This window comes from Opisthorchis viverrini, assembly GCF_000715545.1.
Source record: "Opisthorchis viverrini unplaced genomic scaffold opera_v5_63, whole genome shotgun sequence".
Lineage (NCBI taxonomy): Eukaryota > Metazoa > Platyhelminthes > Trematoda > Opisthorchiida > Opisthorchiidae > Opisthorchis > Opisthorchis viverrini.
The window spans coordinates 480,264-504,917 of record NW_008751719.1 but is presented as its reverse complement, the minus strand read 5'-3'; the positions used below and the strand labels follow the sequence as shown (position 1 = coordinate 504,917).

General features: G+C 43.3%; 1 protein-coding gene across 1 annotated transcript in view; it reads left to right on the top strand.

Annotated features, from left to right (window-relative positions):
* T265_04038 (hypothetical protein) overlaps positions 1-9,468 on the top strand; it is a gene marked incomplete at both ends in the record, with an annotated part of 19,146 nt that extends 9,678 nt beyond the window's left edge. The window contains 2 exons of the mRNA XM_009168673.1: positions 4,445-4,673; positions 8,869-9,468. Coding sequence (XP_009166937.1) covers positions 4,445-4,673; positions 8,869-8,940 — 301 coding nt within the window. The remainder of the gene's footprint in view (positions 1-4,444; positions 4,674-8,868) is intronic.
* Positions 9,469-24,654: the final 15,186 nt, after the last annotated feature.

Here is a 24,654-nt window from a genome sequence, read left to right as displayed (position 1 = left end):
TTGCTGCTCAGCCTGTTCCATCTGAAAGCTCAGTTATCGGCACCTCGAGAGGTCTTCCGGGTGAGCAGGCCTCACAGACAAGCCGAATAATCTTAATACTGATGGTTCAACGATATACTTGTGCCAGGATTTAATCCGGAAAATTACCGTACGTTTTCAATTTTAGAAACTGGTGCTTCTGTCTGTAAAAGAACAGGTGCACAAATCACTTACTGAACTCTGACTCTTAGCCTCCGTGAAATGCTCCTTGATAAATGCAATTCAACAATGATACTTGTGACTGGTTATAATAAGGCTAAGTTTTCTTATTGCCAACCCCATGGACTGTCAGTCTTTTATTAGTGTTTTTTGTAGACAGTTATTGACAACGTTCATCAGATGCGCAGATACAATTTGGAGGAAAAGTTCGAAAAGTGACTGAGTTATGTCAAGTTAGACATCAAAATTGAGGCAAGAGAATCTAATGAAAGAAGCTCGCTGAAGTATTAGTCCTCCTACCCCAGGATTTCTCTTCCGCCTGAGGTAGCTCAGTAATTCAGACTTCCATAAAGACCTCAAACTGGATAGGAACCACCTTATTCTTGTGGCTAAGGGCAGAACATGCGTCACAAAATGTAAACTTTTCTATTTAACTCCACCTAACTGCTGTTGTCTTGTGACAAGTCATTCGGATCACGCTCGTCGAATGACGTCCCTAATTATCTTTCTATCATTGCCATGGCAGTATTTTGGCTATCCTACAAACATGAGTTGTAACAAGGTCATGATTGTACGAGGGCTGGGATACTGCCAGGGCGCCTACACCTAGACAGGAGGACGATTAGGGTCCTCAACCAAAGCCTTTGGCTCAAAAGCCTAACCGCAAGGTAGCGGTGTTTGGCGGGAAATGCAAATGCATTACCGTTTCTACGGAACAAGTCGCCACATGTTTCAACCCCCAACCTGGAGGGCCAGGAGACTGTGTTCGTCAGACCTCTAACCATTGACCAACCTGGTATGAGAGACTCTGTGAGTGTCGCGGGACACTCTCCAGTATAGCTCAATGGATCGCTGAGGTGCGCAAACCGTCACACCACGGTAAGGTCCAGTCTCTTCGTGACGGCCTCCAACGGTACTAAGTGTCTGCTTGTTTAGATTGGCTTCTCAGTCTCCTTTGGAACAAGGGAATGAGGACTTTGTATTTTGCAAAGAATGAAAACGTACAAGAGTATTTATCTGTTGTCATTCGATAATGTAGACCAACCAACCTAAAAGCCATGGAAGGACAACTCACTTATGGAGATAAAGGGGATAAAAATGTTCCTGGTAACCATACACCTCGTTCAAAGGTCCTGTGGGTTAAGTCTCTGATGTGCAAAACGGTTCTTTTCATAGGGGCATTGCCTTTTTAGGGGTTTCTCACAAAGGGCTCTAAGCTGCGTAGTCGGCCGTATACACAAATTGGAAGCGGCTCACAGGCCAAAGTCTGATTTAGCCGAATAGCTTATGTGTCTGTTTCACTTCCAACTTCATTATTCTGTTTCAAGCTTCGGATGTATCGGGCTATTTTGGCTCCCATGCTCTACAGGCAGCTTTACGCCGAAGGGTCACCGCCGTTGACCAGTTTTGTTGGGTTTCTTATGAACGCGCTAATTTGCAGTTACTCGGGTCAGCAAATACACGAATTTGTGGCATCTGGGACAGAATAATTAATAGCACATGTATCCAGATCTTCGTACAGTCTAAGGAGTTCATTTTCATACGGAATAATCTCATTCCTTATCGGTATTCACCTCCTGAAGTGGAAAACGGCTAACGAGAAAGAATACCAATGAAGAACTTAACCAACTTGATTGGTTTTATCAATCTACACGGTTAGGTTGTCCGGATATTGTTTTCGAAAACTGATTTGCAATCACTGTCACGCAAACTAAAGTTAAATTTTTCTCGCTTTGATTTCCAAATGTAACTTTACCCGGTGTTGTCTCTCGGCATAAGTGCTATCCTTCTGTCAGGCCGTGATCCGTATATTCAACACTTTCACCATGGGGGTTGGCCAGTTATTTTTCAGGAAAGACGACGAGATTGAAATTCTGCTGAATGAAATTCTGTTGTGTATTATCTTCAACAACAGACGGCATGCAGTTAGGAAACTTGTCGCTTCTACGATAGTATATACTCCAAAAACTTCGGTAGTCTCACCTAAGAGCGTGAATTTACTGACCGGAAGGTCCATGGTTCGAATCCGACCTCCGCCACTCGACTTCCCCTGTCTAGGCTTGGGCAACCTGGCAGTATCCCAGCCCTCGTGCTTCCTTCGGGTGGCATGGCAGCTAGGCACCGGAAGGGTGCTACAGCTGAACGCTTTCTTTCTTTTCTTTCTATATGAAGAAGAGGCGCACACTGTTACAGCGACAAGACAAGCTTGGATAATTGTCCTCGGAGCATGTTATTCACCGGTGTTGAACACTGGGGCTATCCTGCGGCACAATCGTAGTTCATTTGAAGGCATCATCGTGGAAGAACAATAAACTGGGAAGGGAGAAGCCTAGTGTTAACCTAGTTCAAACTATCTGAGGTGCCAGACACTAAGTTAGTCAGCTCCGGTAGAAAACTAAACAGAATGGTGTCGATATACACTATATATTGCAGTGTCTCCTTCCAAGCACAGTGAGGATCACGTGAATATCACCCTGTAAGGCGGCGGGCTTCTCGTAATCGGAAATATCGGTATGGTGAGGTGTGCTAGCATATCAACAAAATCTTAGTTTTTACGAACTTGACCAATAATGGGTTATTATTCACTCCTTGATCCTACTGTATATCCCGAGTAACTTCCACGCGCTGTAACTCAAGCCCAAGCCTGATCAAATCATTTTGCGGTTTCAACCATATCTTGAGATAAATCAGTGGCTGTAGATTTAGTCAAGTACCTTTAGAGGACAAAATATGTTATTTTATAAACAGGAAGAATGTCGTCCTTGGTTCGTTCTCCCGAAGGAACGTTGCCATGTGAACCAATACTATTCGTCGAAAATTCTCTTGGATAATGAGAAAAGGCGTACCGGTGGATTTTGCTAATAAGCGATTAACAGGCATCTGGTTACGTACAGTGACTCCGAAAAGAACAGAACAGAATATAGACACCACAGCGTTTTTGGCGAAAGCACTGTGTGGGAGGCTGGTGTGTCTCTTGTACTTTTATGGATCGGGCTATTGATATGAGTGGGGATTTGTCACAGCAAATCCCATAAGTAGGAACTGTGCCTACGGTACATTGGTTCCCAACTTCTTGACCCTTTTTTGTAGTAGCCAAGTGACCTCGCGTGTCCAGGTCATTCTGCTGCTCTAATAAAATTCGTCGTTGTTTTTGGGTTCTTATCCACTTGATGACAAAAGTAGACACAGGATTTTTAAATTTCCAAGTCCGCTATTTTGGGAGGCCTCAGCCGATCCCCTTTATAAAGTGTTTCTGTCTCATAAAGCCTTCGCTGGAGGCAATAGTTTACGGGGAAATACTTGCAATCGAACAACCGAGTTAGAAACATCTGGTCCGTATACATTTATCGAAAATGGCCCATTACGTAGGAGGTAAATTCGCAGGTCAACGTTTGCTGATTCATCGTTATTGACTCTTTTATCCTTGTTGCTTCTGTCACTGATTTGCATCGTATCTCCTTACCAGCAAACACTACCAAATGTTGTCACCTGAGTTAGTGGCACCTGATGAGTCCTTTTTCGTAGGAAACTGACAAAAACGGGCGAAACAAGTGATCACTCTCCAAACTCTAGCTCATTGAACTAAGTAATGAGGTCGATCAAGAGAACAGCAATCATCCCCTAAATGTTCTGTTGCTATAGTGACTGAGTAGTGATGTACGTTGTAGCAATGAGCTATTAGGTTTGTTCCTGATCTGGTTCTGTAAATTACAGTTGGTGAAAAATATGAAATTCGTGAACCGCAGGGGATGTCATTAGAAATCATGTGATTGGTGGAATTATGTTGGAAATTTTTATGGCTGTAATCCGGAAAACTTCGTCAGTTTATAGTCTACTGTATTTCTGGTGGTACACGCCCGAAGGATAAAGAGCCACTGCATGTTTTCTGCGTAGTGATATCCGAACAATGTCCAGGAAAAAAAACTGACGGCAGTGGTCACAATATGAACGCAAGGCTATTAAAAAAAGGCGAAGTTCGATGGGACATTTGGTTGAAGAGGCATTTTTTTTCTCCCCGACTCAGGCGACGGGTTAAAGTTGCAGTATGATACTAGAGGTTCCTTTGCTGGTTGATCACCGCAGTGCACATTCTGATACTCGTTGAACTCTCATAAGGCTACTGTTCCCCAAAAGCCTCACTGTAAGTATATTCCATCGTGTTGTCGTTTTCCATATCCGTGCGAAAACTTTGACGGTTTCCAGCCGTCCGAACGCCATTTCAATGAGTTTATCCACTTTTTCACAGGGCCGCTGCAATGTCTTTGCGCACTGTCCTTCTGTCCATCCAAGCCCTTCTGGCATCCCCGGAGCCTGATGACCCTCAGGATGCTGTGGTCGCCAACCAGTACAAATCCTGTCCCGCAGCATTCGATCGAACAGCTCAATACTGGGCTGCTATTTATGCAGGTGGACCGTTCAAAGACACTGAATGCAATTCTTTGGTGGATCAACTGGTTAGCATGGGTTTCGACGAGGTAAGCACACGTATTTTTCGACTCAGATTCTGGATTACGAAGGTGCACTTTTCACCTTTTTTTTACCGGTATTTTTTTTTACTTTCGGCGTGATACCGACGGCAATGAAGTACACGTTCATCAATGTTGTTGCTGCACATGTGATGGTGTTACTTGTGACTTGCTGTAACACGGGTAGAACCCTAGAACCTGACGGCTTAGTACGTGTGATTTTGAGAGCTTCTGTGAGGACATGGGGAGCCCTGAAGAATCCACTCACCGAAGTTGGTAACGGTTCCTTATCGTGATATGGCGATGTGCGCCTCTCATTTTCGCTTTCTCTGCACTCCATGGATGATTCTCACTATATATATGCCAGTGCTGACGTCAATAACGTCATCCGTTTCGTTTTTAAATATTAGAAAAAAACCAATAGCTTATCATTCATACCCCGATTGCTATGGTCGCGATTTGTAGGCTTAGTTAGTTGCTTGACTTTCACCAATCATATTGCTTTCTTCCAACTCGCCCATTTTTCACACTTTTCCCTGTAACCTTTTACTATCAATCGATTGGTTCGTGACTTGTAACCGGAACGCAAAAGCGACGATCGTAATGTAACCGTGTTTTTCTATTCCAATACTTCATACGGAAGTTCGGAAATTCCTTTGGGTTTACCACATTTTTCTAAGATGTCGTTTACATGCAGTATGGACTACCGGCAAAGCCCGTGACCACAAACGGACTAAGGGCGAAAAATGGTACAATAGGATGATTAGGCTCGACTTTTTATTAGTCACATTTATATCAGGTTAACCGGTTTTCACGAGATTTCTCAAGGTGCTAGTGCTGTCGCCTTATTGTGACAGCATGGTTTCCCAGTCTGCTGGGAACTCATTTGTCGGGCTTGTTTGTTCGCCTCTTCGTTTCGTTGTATCTTTTTTCGTCACCTTGCCAAACCAGCTAATATGGAGGAGTGCGCTAATAAGCGAAACAGCGGAACCTAGTGACTAACTGCATAAGTTATTTAGATCGCCTTTCCTAGTAGTCGGGAAACTAGCCGCTTTTATCCGAATGCTTGATCATTATCGCCTCCGTAGCATAGTAGCTATTGGTTGGCTGAGGCAGGTTTGTAGGGGGTTGGTGTATAAACAAATGAATCACAAGAACGGGTTAGGGTAATTCGGGTGTGCACCCCACGGAATAAACCATTGTCCGATAAACAGCGCATTCTCATCTACATGGAACTCTTGGATAAAGATCCATGGATGACAGAACGCTGCCGCTATCACCGCGCGTATTCATCTAGGGTCCACGTGATCCTTCCAGCACGCGATTGAAATCCCTGCAAGAGGTAGCATATCATCGGCCCCTTTTACCAGCATACCATTTCCGGACTGCCTATCTGTCGTTGTAGTGGGTTCGCATGGGGCCAAGTTATTGGGTCGATTCCGTTGATGGGGTCTTGTCACATGCGAATCTCGGATGTGGTAATTTTGGTTCTGACCGACAAACACCTTGTTGTTTATCATTTTCTCTAGGGGAAAGACGTTCTTTACATCGTTGTGTAGTGGTTAAGCACCGGACTTAACGCTGTCGTATTGTCGTGGGTGATGATGATGATGTGCAAATAAATTCAAGTTCATCAGTTTTGGTTGACAATCACCTACTAGCCGCGCTTAGGCATTTGATGATCACGTGTCAGTGAACAAAACCTCACAAGCCGGTATATCACACACTGAACTCCACCGCCATATGGATGAAGGACGCTGTCATCATGGTTGTTGATGTTACGTTCCTTCTCCATTCGCTTTATTTGGTTTTAAACTGATGCTAATCCGTTAACATCATGGCTGATGTGTACAAGGGGCGAGCAGGTAAGCACTCACTTCCGAACAGTTACAGCAGGATTTTGTTACACCACACTGATTGATGAGCCCCGCTGAGTGCCACTCAGGTTTTGGGGAGGGAGATTTTTTGGCACGGAATTTTTGAAGTGAATACAGGTGCTTCCACTACCTTGCAAAAAATGTCGTTTTTAGGAAGAAAAACGAAAAGCAGTTCTCTCAGACTTCTGTTGAGATATGCCACTCCTCTGGAGAATTCCTGGGTTGTCTGCGGATTCAGGTAGTGGAACGCATGTCGATCCTCAGGATTTTCTCAAGATGTGCGGTGGCTTTATGGGAATCTCATGCTTAAAATTGTCATTTTAGGACCATACCAGGGCCAATGTCCGATTTTCGTGTGATATTGCCGTTTAAAGCTTGCGTCAAACGGTAAACTATCCAACTTTGATGTTCATTCGTCGTGCTAATCTTCAGGTTTGAAGTTCCATCGCGTTGACGAACAAATAGAGGAACATTCGATGTGTAGAGGAAACGGATAATGCGAAAGTAAGGTATTTGTGGAACGGAGTTTCAACCACGGTACTCAGTAACGTATTTCTAACAGAACGGTATATAATGTTGGGCTGGGTTGTGCATATCTAAGGAAGCCACATAAAAACACTCCTCATTTTGGACGTCATTGTGCAAGCAAATTCAACTAATTCTGAAAAGTCGAAAAGCAATGCGTGATTGTCCCATTCTTGTTGTGAACTCCCAGTAGTCTCTCATGAAGTCCTGAGAGAATTTGGACCTCAAACCTTCAGGATTCTGTTACAACTAGCTGTTCAACATCGTCGATATCGACCGTGACAAGAAACAGCGTCGCTCATTATCAACTCACGCTATTCACCTCAAGTGACATCTTGATGCGTCGAATTTCAAGAGTCCCTTTCTGAGACTAAAAACACTGCACAATTCTAGGTTTTCTGGCGTATGTCTAGCCCGACAGTTGGATGTAATCCAGCTTTGAAACTTCAAAATTTCCTCACTAGATATGAAATATGATCTGCTAAGAGAGGAGCACATCTCACAAATTACCTGGGCCTTCTCCCAAGAGGGAGTCATCCAAGAAGTCAGCATCAAATCTTGTGACATGGGCCGTGTGTGTGGCGCCAAATCTTGTTTAAGCGGGTCATTCGGCCGCCCAGTGTTTAAACCCCTATCGGATAGCTTGTGTGTTCATAAAATGCGTCCATAAAATATGCACTGCTGGTGATATTTCGTAAGGTTGAAGCAACTTTCAAGCCCTTCAGTTCTGATTGAATTCACTCCCAGGATGAAATGTTTGAATCTTCTTGATCTCCTTACCACATACATAGGAAGAGATAGGTGGGATGGTTGGAGCATGAATTCACGAACCGTAAGGTCCGTGGTTCGAACCCGACCTCTACCTCTCGACTTCCCCTGTTTGGGCTTGGGCAACCTGGCAGCATCCCAAAACCTCGTGACTCTTTCGGGTGGCTTGGCAGCTAGGCACCGGAAGGGTGTTACAGATGAACGTTTTTTCTACTACCTACATAATATTCGGTCCTAGGTTCGTTGTAGACATCCCGTTGACGTCCCGTTGTAGAATTCAATATTATTAAACGTCTATTAAATTCTGTTCTTGTGACATTACTTGAATCGTACTGTATCAGAGGCTAGTTTGTTGGTTCCATGCAGGTGTATCTCTTTTGATTAGTAATACAGGTGGTTAAAGCTTGATCCCTCTACAAGCGTGGAAAACCACTCGTGTAAGTTGTGGTAAGAAAGAAGGTAGCGACCAACCGTTGCTTTCTGTGATTGGTCGTGTTTGCTAATACATTAGAATTTTACATGCTATTTTTCGGAGACTACGTGTGTGATCAGATTCATCTAGGGCTAAATATGTGGAGGGAGGAAGTGATGCGAGGGTCAACATATCCAGACTGATTTGGTTCAACTGGGATGCAATCAGTTTAACTCAGTGGATGTACCTACCTAATCGTAGATGTGCTTTTTGGCTAGTATCATAAATTTGTTGTCTGTTGACCCATATGGCCAATGATAACAAGCAAGACTTTTACTATCATCGTCCTTATCATTTCTCTTAGTGCCCAGATGTTGGTTGTAGCTGGTGCGCATCAGTAGTATCATACCTCCTTCGGATTAATGGGTGAGAATTCTCTTCCAAACGGGCCAAAAATCAGTTATTCTTCTTTGACACATTCTATCGTTACATTTGGTTGGTGTAAATCCCTCGCTGGAAAGCAGTGATCCATTAAGCGTTTGCCACTGTCATTGCCAATGCTGATTACTCGTTATTAACAGGCATGTGACTTTTCGATTCGTCTCTCTTCCGTTTGTTTCAGCACGAATCCCGTTGCGCACTTTCAATGAAGAACTGGGATCTTCCCCAAGCAACCGAGCATCTGCTCAAATAGGTGATTACAAATGCACGCGGGTGTACTTATTTCTTTATCAGTGGTTCCATTCAGCCCAGTCAGAGTGCTTTCGAAATTCACCCTTGAGCCCTTGTTCTCTCTTCCCATATGCCTAGGGTGAGTGAGTACGTGTGTTCGGGTGCGCGGGTAAATGTACCCAGACTGATTTCTTAACTGATCCAGTCCATTTTACCCGCCGCGATCACCACCTTCACCGTTACCACTCATTTTGGTCAGCCTGTTAGTGCTAACTGTGGATTGAGGAATTTTTTCGATTCATGCTGCTTCCCAGTTGACAGTGTTCCGCTCGTCCGTGTATCTTCAGTCTCCGATGCGGCTTTTGTGCCATAGAAGCTCCCGTGTTTGACTGTTTCCCTCTGTGCGAATGCGTGAAGAATTGCTGCAATGTAACAACCGTCTTTTGAATTTTGTTGAGAGCCCCATTACGGACAGGATACGATGCTTGGTACCGTAATCACAGCCACGCTTCACCTACATATAGCGGTCATAATTGAAAGAATACTCTCGGGAGACGCTTGCTTGTGCTGGTACTGGTTAGATCTGTCAGAATTACCACCTTTGACTCAGACACTCGGGTGAGTATCCCGTGCTCGGTCCGGGACCTTCTAACAGAATACCAAGCAGCAAAATAATAGATTGTGTTCGATGTAGCTCTAGATAGCTCGTGGTTAAGGCGCGAGCTTACGAACCGGAAGGTCCGTAGTGCGAACCCAACCGCAGCATCTCGACTCTTTCTGTCTAGGGTTGGGTGATCTGACAGTTTCTCAGCCCTCGTGTATCCTTCCGAAAGCGGGCTACAGTCGAGTGATTTTTTATAGTACCACCGTGTTTAGAGGCCCATCTAAGTGCGTTACTCTACTATTGTTAACAAGCACTCAGTTGTATCAAACGTCGTTACTATGCTGGCCCTTCTAATAGGATTCTCACGGTTTGCAGAATTTCCATCTTCGATGCAAACTCTGAAGGCAACGCATTACAATCACTGACTGGCTAGAAACTTCCTTGTGGAATTGCTAGCAATTACAGGTACAGTAGTCTGAAATTGTGAGACCAAGCTAGTCTGGCTGCATCACAGGGGCAGTCGAATTACACAGGGACAGACAGACAGACATGCGTAGCCATACCGTCTGTCCTGTTACATCGGGAGTCGTTTCAGAGAGCGTGATCAGATGGGGTTAATTTATCGCTTTTTCAGCTAACACCGCCGCATTGCACTAGCATGAACAGGTGATAATTTTCGGTGAACATTTATCACTGGCTGAGGCGTTGGTCACAATGTTTTGTCAGGTTGGGTTAAAACGGATTCATAACTGGCTGGGCTAAAATAGTGGCCTCTTTTCACGCCCGTTGTTGGTGAAACAACAGATGTACACAATTTTCAGGACGATAGACGATAAACTATCATACCGCAAGCGTATGCGGCGGCCGTGAATCGTCTTTGAAGGCAGGCTCAACGATCATATCTGTCGTTGCACGTTACTGTTGGAGCTGGTTGTAACACGTCTGGTGCCTCAAGGTAAACCAAGTGACTACGTGGTTGCCAAATCAGGATATTAGTGACGTGTTATCCAAATAATTGGATTGTTACTACGTGAGTGTTGTGTCCTATGGAATCTAAGTTATCTTTGCTGGTGACGACAGCAGAATTAAGAATGTGGCTGCTGAGGGTATGGCGTCATAGTCAGGTCTAGATGAGGGAGTGATCACTCAATTGATGGACGCGTGGTACAGTGGCGAAACTCTGGTGTTTTTAGCAAACTAGGGTATAGTATGAGGTTCATAGGAGTCGCAGTTCAACGAGGCGTCTATGGTTGGTCCATGCTCAACGAAAGGAAACCTGAGTGTACTAGCGTTGGCTAGATCATGTTGTTTATCCAGCTCTGGGAAACTCCTGAAAGGGACCAGATTTCATGAATGACTGTTGAACGACCCGTCCAAAATACATTTATGGAACGTGAAAGCAGTGCTGCGGTTATTTTGTCTAGGAGGCATAGCCACGTCGAAGGGGCTTTTTTGGGCTCTCTCGATAGAAGACTATTTTGGCTTAGTTTGTGCGATCCATGATTAGTGTGTTGTGTCGTGGAAAAGTTGCGCAGAAAATATTTGGAAATCAAAAGCTGGAGCATCCATACACGTGGCATGCGCTACGCCAGTCGCAGATCGCTTGGTCAATTGGGCTGCGTCATTCAGCGTAGTTTGTCGAAATCGGAAAAATTGGTCTTGGGCCATTCGCCAACAAATACCTAAAACAGCTGAGGCGATTGCCATTTGAATAGGTGACTTCTTTTCGCCGGTCAGTGATGCATCAAAACTCTAACATTTCCTTGACCCGTCAATCAAAACTTCCAACCATCTAGTAGATAGTGTCCTTGTTTTTACGCTTATAGCATGGCAACACTGTGTAGTAGTTTAGCGCGGTGTTCTGTTTTATCCTTACTTGTCGAGTGAGTTGCGATGGAATACGATCGTTCTCAAATTTGTTTCCGTATTGAAATGGGAATATTCAGTGAATTCAAGGCTTGTAAGGACTGAAATTATTTTTCCAAAAAGCTGTTCAGTATTCTTCTGCTAAGTTTGTCTCCTGGTAACGTAAATATTGCCCCACTTGTACTGACTATCTTTTTTAGACACAAATATCCATTGACTGCAAGAATACTTAAGAAATGTTGCCTACGGCAACCGAAGCATCGGATTATAGTGTTTCATTCCACTGCGTTGTGTTTTGACTTTGGAAGTTTTCGTGTAAATATCCATTATTGATTCTAGACACTGTCACATGGCCTGAATAGCTTCAGTCACCGTCGCTTATTGTGCTCGCAGTTAAACCGTCCCGTTCAAAAGCTCCGTTATTATTCAAATTCACGTTGGTTAGAGCGATGTACACCAGTAAGTAAAACCTGCATTATCATCCAGAAATTATGTGAACTTACTCGACAATTGCATTTCATCATAGGCTTAGCTCTTGAGCGATGTTTCCTTGAATTTCGGCTCGCCTTGGCCCTGGGGTGGAAGATTTCGGTATTTCCGTGTCATTTGTCGCGATATCCCAACAAATACATGGTTTGCCTCTAGAATTCCCCTGTCTAGGCTTGGGCAACCTGGCAGTTTCCCAGCCCTCGTGCTTCCTTCGGGTGGCATGGTAGCTAGGCACCGGAAGGGTGTTACAGCTGAATGGTTTTTTTGTCAGTACATATTGCAAGTTCCATCTGGTGGCGTATTGTGCTTTTCGTTCCGTCGTTCACTCTTGAGGACAACTGTTCCCACGCTGCTACTACCTTATTTGGAACAAGCATCTAGAGGAGAATGAGCGCTCTATCTGCCAATGTTTGCAAACTTAGCTCGGTTGTTGTGGATTGGTCGTGTATCGTTTGGTAATCAAGACGAAACTTTTAGGGTGGCAAAACCGAATGGATAATCCAAGTGGATCCTAACCATGTTGGCCCAGGTGTTTCACTCTGCTAACTTCTCTCATCAGTGCATCTTCAAGCCTAATAGTCGAAAGGCTATCGTCTGTGAAAGTATCAATCATAAAATGCACTGATTGGTCTCATGTATCTCTGTCTGTGGGCCATTCCTCTTTACTGGCCAATTTGTTACCCTTATGATTGGAGTACTAGTCGGTACCGCTTGTTGCACTACCAGCACATACACTGCCAATCGGTTATGAGACAGTCCGGGCTTATTTACCACTAGGCAGGGTTTCAAGGCCAAACGGTTGGCTTTGATTGGCCTGCTAACCTCATATTTTCAGCGTGAGAACAATGTGAATGTGTATGGGTTGTATGTCTTATTGTAGTGCGACATTGTGTATAGTCGAACTGTCCTCGCTGGTTGATTTTACAGCCGAAGTTCCACTTTCCATTCCAGGTTCGGATAGTGTGGTTATTCCTGTACGATCGGTTCGCTCAGAACAGGGTTAGTTTTATGGTAATAGCTCATTTTAGAAAATAGAGTCACACCTTTTTGATTATTGAATCTCATTCGACCTAAGGCAAGAATTTGCTTGTATTTGGGTCAATGGATACAACAGATATTCTGACGTGGCCCATTTGGCTGAGGGTGAACAGGTGGGGATAGATGTTACAAGCATTCGAAATCGCTATCGTGTTTATTTCCTATGTAATTCCCCGTAAATGGGCGGACTTTTTCGAAGTTTCATTCATAATGCAATGGACAGAAACCTAGCGATAGTCCTAAATATCATATCTTAGCGTGTTTCTCGGAAGACGAAGATGTGCAATTATGTGCTTGTTCGGGGGTAAGATGGGATGAACTTTGAACCAGGGTGCATTCACTCGTGCACAGCGGACCAGAACAACAAACTAAATTTTAATGGGTCGAAACATTTCGTAACAAAAAAGTTGATTTATGCAGAAATGAAACGAGGATTGAGATGGGTCTAAAATGCACTTTTCTGTCTCGGGTGAAATAAATTCGGATTTTTACGAACAGGACTTTTTATGGAAGGAATTAGGATGATCCAAATTGCTTGATTTCGTTTCGCATGCGATTCGGCCGGCTGGTGAGAATATGGCTTTCCATGCTAATCGGGAAATAATGAAGCACATTTCTTTCACATTCAGCTCCAAAAACTAGTCGAAATGGCCCGACCATCGTATGATGATTAGATAGACAGTTCGAATTTCCGATATTCAGCAACAAGCGTGACCCACGCTTTCGAGACTCCTATCCTAATTGAACTTTCGCGTCGCAGTAACAGGTAAAAGATCCAACTGCAGTCTAGTTTGATTTGGTAGGCCACTTGTGTTCCATATCCAAACTAATCACCATAGCCTAGCAAGCGTATACGCTGATTTCAGCGTGTACGTGACGAACTGGAGATGCTGGAACAGTAAATTAGGCTCGTAAAGTTTATGCAATTTTGGGCGGGTACTGCGCATGCCACAACCATCGTTGTATGGTACTTAGACGCTAGTATCAGCTACTGGCGTGTTGCTATCCGTGACGATTCGTTTCCTACATTCGCCCACTAGCTTAGAAAGCGTCGCTCATTAAAACTGGTCGGTTTGACACAAGTTTTCCGTGGTATCTGGCTGCTTTTTCACTGGTAACGTCCGAATAGGGGAGTTAGCAGAGTAGAATCTTGAAGTAGGAACTCTGGCCTAGTATGGTCTTTTGTCAGACTCCAGTAATAACGATCATCTTAATTGAGTATGGATTTTTCTCACCAGTTCAACCGAATTTCGAACCGTTCTGGAGCTGTCGGTGAATAAGTTCATGTCGCGAATTGTTAAGCTGCCACCCGGTCCTTGAAACGGTTTTTTCAGTATTTCAGATGTCATAGCCTGTTTCCTTGCGTTAAATTTCTCTTCGGGGAACAAAAATAATAACTCTCCAGAGACAGGGGTCTTATGAAAATCTACGTAGGAATGCTTACTGTGGAATTTGTTGGGGGGGGGGTGTTCCATTTTGGGGGGTTGTAATTTGTTTTCCCCGCCTAATTTACATCGCTTTGTTTCCCGAGATATTTCCTCCTGCGTAGGAGGCTGTACGCTGATTAGGTTCTTTAGACGGTAACGCATTTCTTGTTTTGCTGGATAAAGGGTTAATACATGCTACTGTGGTGAATGAGTTAGAAATATATGGGGTCGCATTAGCAAAAGGAGCGATGGCGTCTGGAATTGATGGACTGAAATTTCTGTCAGTTATTCACTCGGCCGAAGAATGGGGTTTGATTGAACTATTAACCTGAACTTTTGATTCAAACCCAAAGCATTTGAAGTACGTACTGTTTTGTCCCGTAAACCTGCCCTAGCCTAGGATTCCACAGGATGATTCGTGAGTCATCGATGGTTATGGTGTTTAGGCAACCTATCTTGAAGCCAATGATTCAGAAACCTTACCCAAGTCGCAGTGGGCTTGTCTAGGTCGTGGGAACAGGCGGATACACAACACCGGCTCCATGTAGATGGATCTGGAGTCACCCGCATAACTGATTCTCCACTGCTCAGGCGCGTTTTCATGTTCCAGGATCTCAGTAGCAAACGTATTCACAGTTTTTTTGACGTATGTTGCCGAAAGCTATATTTTCTGATTATGGAGACTAGGAGCAGGAACCTACTTCGTGTATTCAATACCAAGCCCTCAGCCGCAAGACCTGACACAAAAGTGAACGAAGGGCTGGTCTTACCTGTGGGGGAGGAGGAGTAAGACATAAAAGTTCTTTCCTTCCAACGAGTTTCATCTGTATGACGAAACTTCAAAAAGAACTTTTGATGCTCAATGGACAGTACGATAGAATGTTCACTCAAAAATGGTGTGGCCAAACCTAATCCCCAGCTATTTTACCACGCAACAAGGCTCCACAAAGAAGGAAACGGAGTCTCCCCTGAAATTCATCATCAGTATTGCTTCTGAGTGCAGGTTGAACGTGGATGGTAAAGATGTTTTTACGAGGATAGTGGAATTGATGAAGAGGTTGTATATTTTCCTCCTCGGTCAGAGGCATCAATATGGTGATGAATTCCTAGCATTGGGGCGGTGGAACATTTTGTAACACACCGTCAGTGTCCTGCCAGCTATGCACTGTATTTTAAAAAGTCCCATATGGTGCCAACGGACCAATCTGTTGAGATGTAGCACGATAGTGTGTCAGCTGAAGTTGATGGTAGCGTAGACTGCCTATATCTATCGTCGGCGTAGTCTGGCTAGCCTCGGCGCGTCAGCGTCTGAAACGTTTAAGCTCCTACTTCTCCTATGTAAAACCCAAGTTGATCAATAACATGTTTCTGGGCTTTTAGCCTCACTTCACTGACGGTGGGTGCGGAGATGTACGTTGAGCGTGTACAAAAGGAGGTTTCCTGGATTGCCGAATGTAAATCAGTAATTGGAGCTTTGTTTCGCGAAGAGTATTGGTCAGTCTTATGGGATGAAGGTAATACTTAAGGCTTTTTGCTACAAGTGATAAGATAAACAAGAAGGCTAATCGGAAATGACCATTCAATGAAGTTCAAACATATCAACACTTTTATGGGCCAGTTTTGTTTACTGGGTTCACGGTGTCTATCCAAATCACTGAGCTACTGGTCACTACATTCTGCATACCCCGTACCCAATTGGAATGTTCGGACCGGTGGGTATTTGGCTCTCAATTAAGTGAAGAGTATCATAGCCGTGGACTTTGACCCAACAGTCTGGCAACCACACCATAGCTATTTTTCCTCTAGCCTAGTTGAGATAATCGCTAAATGGTACTGTAGCTTGTAGACTTTGCGACTAGCGAGACCAGTTTGCTCGACCTGTTCTTCGCCCCATTTTTGTGTCCAGTGAAAATATCAACGATCCCAACCCAGAAGTGACCACACTTCAAGGACAGCGAAGTTCGTGCAATTGTTTGCATCTCTCGCAAAAACAAACAATGCCCCATTTGTTTACTGTGTTTTAGACTCCAATCTACTGGACACATCTACAAAAGTGTCAGCGTTGATATAACTCTCCGGGTTGTATTGGATACAAGCTGTCACTTTACTCTTTGGGTTGGCAGATGTAAAGGTGATTTTATTGTCCAAACTGTTCAACCGCAGTTACAATTCTATCAAAACCACAGTAGTGCGCCTACCAAACTCATTGCTAAATCGATATAATCGCCGTGAACAACTTGTGTGGTTTAACTTCAGACCGCGTCAGTTTAACGAAGGATGTTGGTAATATGTTGAAATATTTGTAGCTCGGGTGAGTTTATTGGTTGTTGATCTGTTCGCCGAGTTTGGAAATTGGCTTGCAAACGTTTCGTCACCAGAATAGAAGAGTGCGCAGTTGGGTGCGCACTGATGGTGTCTCCTCTTATGGTGACGAAACGTTTGCAAGCCAATTGTCAAACTCGGCGAACAGATCAACAGCCCCCCTGATCAACAACCAATCTGTTGTATCCGCTGCTAACCCGCTTCAGTGCCTAGTGTCGGAGAGAAAAGACTCACAGAAGGGAATACAACAGCTGTATTCCGAACAAGCGAGTGAGTGCGAGTGCAAAAGTTACAATGGCGCTGCGTTATTTAAAGGGCACTTTCTGACACTGATCCACGCTGTCTGATAGGTGCTTAGTAAACACCCATCAACACCAATCATGCTTCCATGAAATTCCTGATTCTGGTCACATTCAGTCGTGCTTCTGTGGCGTGCCTGAACACTCATCGGCTCCTGCTAAATTGAATGATTGACTGGCCTGGATACTTGCAGGCTTTCCTATTGAAATTTTGTGGAGTCTTAGGGTCTCAGTAGGTTCCGGGCGTCCTGAGATTACTTTCAGGAATCTGACCTTCCTGATAAAGGAAATGTGCGATAATGAAGCAAGTGAGAGTGTGTATAACTAACTAAAAGTCAATACCAGCAGTTTTATTCCTGACTCTCGGATTATAAGTTTACCAAAAGTAAAGTAAGACGGGTAGATTTGAGGTCGGTAAAATGGTGAGGTCCAAAATAATTTCACGGCGACTAAAATGATCAAGTGATTTGATTGGTTTGTTGTGTGTAACACATACGTATGCCCATATTGGCTCTAGCGATCCAGGATGTAATGTAACGTCACTCGGCTGAACTAAAAAAGGCGAACTGGAGGCTTTGAAATTCGAGGATAATTAATGGCTTGGATTCTTGCATCTTGGGATCTTTTATTCGTGGACTACAAGACAACAAGGGATAGTATACTCTAGTAAGGAATGGAAAGAAGAAGGCTGGAGAACAAGTGTAAACTCCTGTACTAGTTGGAGGAAACGCCCAATGACAAGACGCTTATACTTCTGAACGGTATCTGAGAGTTCACATCTGTGCATCATGGTGGAGTAGTACTCTGTCCGCTGGACTGACACGACATCCTTTGTGAACTTTGCCCGATATAGCAACAGGTAAAGAGTCTTACTGTGGAGTAACGGACTGGTCGTCGCTGGGAGCGTAGGTTTCCCAACCAGACGCAAATCACGTGGGTCACAAGGAAGAGGACAACCGGAATCCGATGGAACTCGATTCGGCGTCGCTGCCATTTCATAGTTTATCCTGGAGTAGGTTTTCACCCCAAAGGTTTGGAGATAGGAAACAGCGCTTTTTTGGTAGACGGTGGGGGGTTGCGTAGTTCGTCTCAACGGCGTTGACCTTGTGAGTTCAATCCGCTGCTTTTACTTTGGTTCGTTATCAAATATCTGTTATCCGCTTATTCTTGGCGGATATGCTACAGTTGGCTCCCGCTATTCTACTGGGACCCTAGTGATTTGACTTCGAAGCTTTCGAAGACTGGAGAAGCCCGTTGGCATATCTATAAGCTAGTTGTTTTGTATTTCAGATTCTTCTTCGTCATACTTTGTGAAGCTGTTACGATATACTAACCAGCCAATAAAGCCAATCACTTCATCTTGAGGCTTCAGAAAGGTGTGAGAATGAGAAATGTCCTGAATTATGGTACTAGATTTTGGGGTTTTGGAACCCACGTCGAAACTCGAGCGCCGTTCCAGTGTTCAACTTAGGTTAGTTTATGTGGACAGATAATCGTAGAAAAGGGGAAAACTTAATGTGCGCAGTTCAAGTTCGTTAAGCATCAATCAGACACATTTCCGATCCCCCAGATATATGAGTCTTGGACTTGTGCGCTTCATGGAGACCGAAGGGAGGAGAAATTTTACGAGAAAATGATCTTGAAGACATGCCACAGTAGAAAAGCTGGAGGAAATTCGGAGTGAGACCGAGGAGTCAGTTTTGTAGCAACCAGTTTCCCCAGAGTACCTACTGAATATCACGTAACGCAATTTGCTTCTCATAAGCAGTATTGTGCAACTGTTCTGCTGTTTCCCAGGCTTTTAGGGGTTAAACGTAAAGATTTTGGAAACCACACGAACGCAGTCAATGTTTAATTTCATTTCCTTGCTTGAACATCTTTCCTGACCAGACGGGTGGATCTATCTTTGAATGCGTTTTCTTAGTTCTATTCCTTACTTCGTGTTTAGACGTGATTTTCTTAGACTGTGTCATTTTGTTAGTATTTTCGTGTGCTGGAAAACGGGCAAGAATTCACTACAAATAAAGGCTCCGATCTCGAACCATGTGTGCCTGTTTAATGGACATGGAAATGGATATGAAATTTCGTTGTAAACTACTTGCGTGTGTTCAACGTATGGCAGTTGTGCTTAGTTTCATTAGAGATAATCAAAGTGATGTAGTTAGGATGGAAGAAGCCAACCGATTCCTAGATTCGCTTGGGTAGATAATGTTACATTCGCCAGATTGAAACATCGACATATACTTAGGTACGGGTGCTCTCAGGATTCAGGCTGTTTGGAGGTCTACGTGGTTATTCGTACCCACCTTTCTGTCTACCGCATGCAGTGCTTAGCCAATATGTGAGTGAGAATTTAACTACTTACAAGTTGTAAGCAGACAAGAATTGTGGCTCCGATTTTTCCTTTGCAGAGAGTCCTCGACTGGATTTCAGTGGATGTTGAGGGGCGTGACGCTTTGTGACAAATGCCTAAAAAGTGAAACTTTTCCGTAGGTAGTCAGAATTCAATAATTGGCGAAAGTTTGAGTGAAAAGGCCAAAAAAGTGATTTTCAGTGAATTGGTGGAAAGCAAACTGCCAAAGTTTTATGCGAATTGCTTCAATCCAAGTAAGTGTTTGTTACCTGCTGTCTGGCTATTTCAGTGGCAACACAATCAAGAATTTATTGAACGGAAACGGAATACGCTTTGAGTTTCTATTAGAACATGTGATTTCGTGGCACTGCGCTTGTTTTCTTTCGCAAATTCAATACGCACGGTGTGTGAAAATATACGCCGTGACTGCAAAACACACATACCGGGCTTGTCACATCGTGCTTTCAACTAACAAGCGCTTGTTATCTCGCCTAACCACAACGGCACAAAGAATGTCGCCATGACTAGCAGAAAAGTTATACTTGGCCTATACCGTCCGTCGTTCTATTTGGCATAGAGGTGGTGAGTCTACATCGCCATCCCTCATCCGATCTTTGGGCGCGAATACGTAAAATACTTTTCAGAGGTGAGGTAAGAATCCCCCGGTTTGTGACCTGACCACCTCAGTCACTATGTGGCATAATGGGATTCTCAGTAGCATTCCGATAGAAATGTAAAATTTTATAGTTGTCAACTTTCCCTTTGCGAATGCAAAAGAACGAATGCTGTGCCTTCGGCTCATTCCTATATATGAACCATAAAATTGTAGAATCTATCCAGTTACATAATTTATTAGATAATATTTAGTGGGTTTCAGTGATGACTTATTATTATGTACCATTTTATTTCTATTATCTGTTGATTTATATTTGTCAAACGTTCGCTAGTTATTCCAATTTGATAGCAAACTGCCATTCATCGACAATATACGTTGCAACTCTATGCTTCCGTTCTGAACTACACTTTTGACGTGGCCGTACGGATGATATTTGGCGAGCAACCTAGAGCGAATTATCGGCAAAGTCAAACGAATTTGTTCGGTGTTGTTTTGTACACGGCGTAGCGTAATTTCTCATGGCGTCGACGTTTTACTTGTTTTAGACACCCAATAAGCCAAACTCAGTTGATTCAGGCATCACCAATGTTATATAGGCCATTCGAGAGTACATTAGTTACTAAAAGTTTTCATCTTTTCGGTTCTGTGTTGTTTATTCCTCGGAGAAGTTTGCGACTGAAAGCTATTCCGGACCCAATAAAGTCAGTGTTTCCGTGGTTGCGTGCCTCCTAGTTCCTCTTTGAGATGGGTTACTGATGAGGCTGTTGAAGTGCTGGCAGGTCGCACGCAACAATGAAACTCACGATTTCTTCTTGTAGCAAAGTAAATCGCTGATGAAGATTTCCTCCTCTACGTGGAGGCACTCTGCGCTGAAAAACCCAGAACCAGTGTACACAGCTCTTTGAAACTTTTCTGGAATCATTGGCAGCGCATACCTCACGAAACTCCATGGCGTCTCGAACAGTGACGTCCCGGCTAGAAATCTGAATACTTAACTGTCCGGTCATGAACCAAATCTACTCACATATTCAGCAGTCAAATGACTATATTGAAAGACATGTGGGACACCAATGTGATGACCTGAACGACTGTAGATAGGCTGGTAAACCGAAGTATACTGGCAAAAATATTCACTCAGCAACAGTCCGGTGACTTTTCCTCTTACTCTGGCGTACGGTGAAGTAAGAAGAATAAAAGGAATGCCTTCAGTTTAGTAAAAAACTGAAATGTTTTACCAAAAACACATTTTGTAAGGTGACAAAAGCGCAATCATGCAGGGAGGAAAATTAGAAAGGTTAAATTCATATTTCTGTGAATTGTTGGAGTTTCTCTTATAGATACTGTTTAATTTGCGCATAATTCTACTTCTTAGAAGAGAGAACTGGTTTCTCTTTTTATGCTCTTGGTATGAATGGTGTACACACGCCGGTCAATGTACAAAACCACCCGTCTCTGTTTATCTTCACTGCAATCCTGATGGATGAGATCGGACTGAATTGGTCCTGAGTAAGATGTAAACTATATAAAACAAGTCCAGATTATAGGGCGTTTACTCTGAACGAATAGATCTGAGACACCATAAGGTAAAAAAATATGAGGTGAAAGTATGCGACCACCATGCTGCATCAGCAATTGAATTGTCTTATAAGCTTGTAATTTTCACCAAATCCTGTCTTTTTTATCCGTTCCGTTGAGTTACTAGTTGACCAATGTGCAAATCTGCTCTTAAATCAACTCAGAATCCCTGGGACATCCTGGCGAGCCGGGTGTACCGTAAGTGCCATTGTATGACTTCCATAAAGGGGTGATGGCCGCTGCGAAACGGGTTTAGAGAAGCATCCGACCAAAATGCTATTTAGGAAGTTCGGTAGAACTTCAGCAAAACTCCATACATATTTTGACTAAAGTGATTGTGACAGAAAACTTGGCGGCATAACATTGTCGCCGTTACGTTTTACTTTTTGGTGCATGTAAATAAATTCTTTGTTTCGATCGCCCTTCGATTTCTGACTGGAAACGAGAGTGCTTCCGTACTTCTGTTGTGTCAATAATGATTCGTAAGAGAGGAGGCATGCATGCCTCAGCATGTTAGATCTAACATCAAAGACTGTAGGATAAAACATACTCATTGAGGGAGATAGTTGTTCGTTCAAGCATATTCACAAAAAAACACGACTATTTTTACCACATTTTTGAAGGATTATTGCAATTTCACTTTCTCACTATAGGTATTATGTTATAGAGTACACCTGTTTGATTGAAACAGTCGGAGTTGTTAAAAGTTTTGTGAAATTCTCAGTCGTTCTTCAGTATTCATGTTCGAAACTTTGTTAAAGTGGACCATAGAACCATGGATTAGGTTGAAAATCTTGTCCATTCGTGACAGTCAGAAAACATTTTACTTCCGATCACCGATGCTAAATTCACAAACAAGGCTCGTATTCTCTCCAATATTATCTAATTATGTGTAACCTGCTCAGGAATAGAAAGATTTAGTGCGTACATCTTTACTCAGGTAACCCATTTGCATCATATCATGAGGTTCTCAGCTGCACCTTCTATGATAATCACCTGTTTGTCTTTCAGGTTGATTTAGTCTTGCAGCGTGAAATAATCGGGGTTAAAGCAGAACTCTGTTGAATTCTTTAGTGGAATATACCTTGCGTCAGGCATGTACTGATAATGATATGTGTATACGTACTAACACCATCTTCCGTCAAAAATGGAAAAATAGTGTTTTTCGGTCGAGGCTCTAAACAACTTCCTGATTCACACACAGAGGCAAAGATGAAAAACCACATGCAGGTTTCGTTTCAGAAGGGCTTGGTAAACAATCGGTAGTTTCTTTCAACTTCGCACAAAAGTTTCATCAGGACAGTTTACCTGGTTGTTCGCAGTTGAAACGACCTCTGTGTCGTCTGAGTGGAATACCAACCTGTTCAACATTATATCAGCACTTCCCACAGTGGCTTCGGAACCGCAAGTAAAACACAATTGCAGGACGCAAGTCTTGAACAGGACACCAAGTCCATCGATCATTTGAGCACAACGGACGGTAGCTGATAGGTACGAACAAATACAGAACACCTCTTTAGGGTGCAATTAAGTGTTAAATTTGTATGAATAGGTAAGAGTCAATATTGCGTACACAGAGTTCCCACCCAAAATGTTTGAACAGCAATGACTGAGTTATTGGGACTTTTCGCCTCCACTCACTATTGGGTGCTCGCTGTGGTTTTAGTGGCACTGAATTATATAAGCCTGTAGTTCTTACCTATGCGGAAGATTGGATAAGTGGGTAAGCGGAAATTGGGTAAGTTCAAAATGAGAAGAAGACCAACTTAACGAGATATTTTGTGTCGGTTGCCTTCTCATTTACTTTGACGAATGACCTTGTTTTTCAAGTGGAGCATTGACCACAAACGGAAGCGGCCTGTGTCACAGGGAACTGCACTCTAGATTTTAGAATTACGGTAGGATGAATCAAATAGGTAGACGGCTGCAGTTGATACCAGCTATCTAGGTTGAAAGTGAGTCAGGGATAGGTAAATCGGGGGTGAGATGGCCCAGTGATTGGAGAGCGAACTAACTGACCGGAAGGTCCATTGTTCGAAACTGACCTTTGCTTCTCGACTTCCCCTGTCTGGGCATGGGCAACCTGCCAGTATCCCAGCCCTCGTGCTTCCTTCTGGTGACATGGTGGTTAGACACCGAGAGGGTGCTACAGCTGAGTGATGATGGGTAATTCACTTGAAAGATACCTGTTTTTGCCATAAACTTAGGTGATGAAATTTGGTAAGCTTAAGATGGCACATTAGCAGTTGAAGAACGGTGGTAAATTAATTCCATATCTTGATTAACGTGAAGAGAAACAGGACTTGTTGAATAAGCCGCAAAACCATGCCCTGATCGTCATTTGTCAAATGACTTGGAAACAATAAGTTGAATATCTTTGTCTGCTTCCAGGCCTTTATTAATTTTTTCGATCAATATATACCCTCTTTGACATGAGCATCCAAGCGAAAACATTCGATGTGCATTCTAAAAAGACCAAATTGCGTAGAAGAACGTGGGGACCATTTTTTGTGCTTTATGGTTTGGAGTCGTAACCCTAGACTACACAACTGATAGACTATTCATTCGTCAAGCACTTTCCAGGATAATAATGGAGCTAAATTCGTTACATTATAGGCTCTTTCTAGAATGAAACCCAAAGACAGAATTGCACTTTTTGATCAAACGCATCTGTATACATTCCAAGAACATTCGCTGGTATGTAGTTATCAAACAATTAATTATGTTGAAACCACTGAATCCAGGAAATCATGGCAGCTTTTCAGCAATCTACTAAAAAACCGACTGTGAGGTTTTTGAACGGTAGCTTGAAATGGTGCAAAATTTCGGTCTCTGTCCGTAAAAAGTCACTGGAATTCGATGATAGTTTATCAGCGATCATGTAACTCAGGCTTGTGTAAAGCCTAATGACATTGTGCAATAACGCAAAGAAACACACGAAAGTTAAGCCGTTTGATAATCCGAAAGTTCCGGACGAAAATCGGCTCCGATATTTTTGTAGACAGTCACTATGATTCTGCAAATTCACGCAACACCTTATCTACTTAAACTGTTGGAGTGGTCTTCCAGGCCTACATCTGTCTTGCTAAATTTTGTACAAGCGCTGCTCAACCGCTAGCAGACACATGCAGTTGTGTCACACTTTTA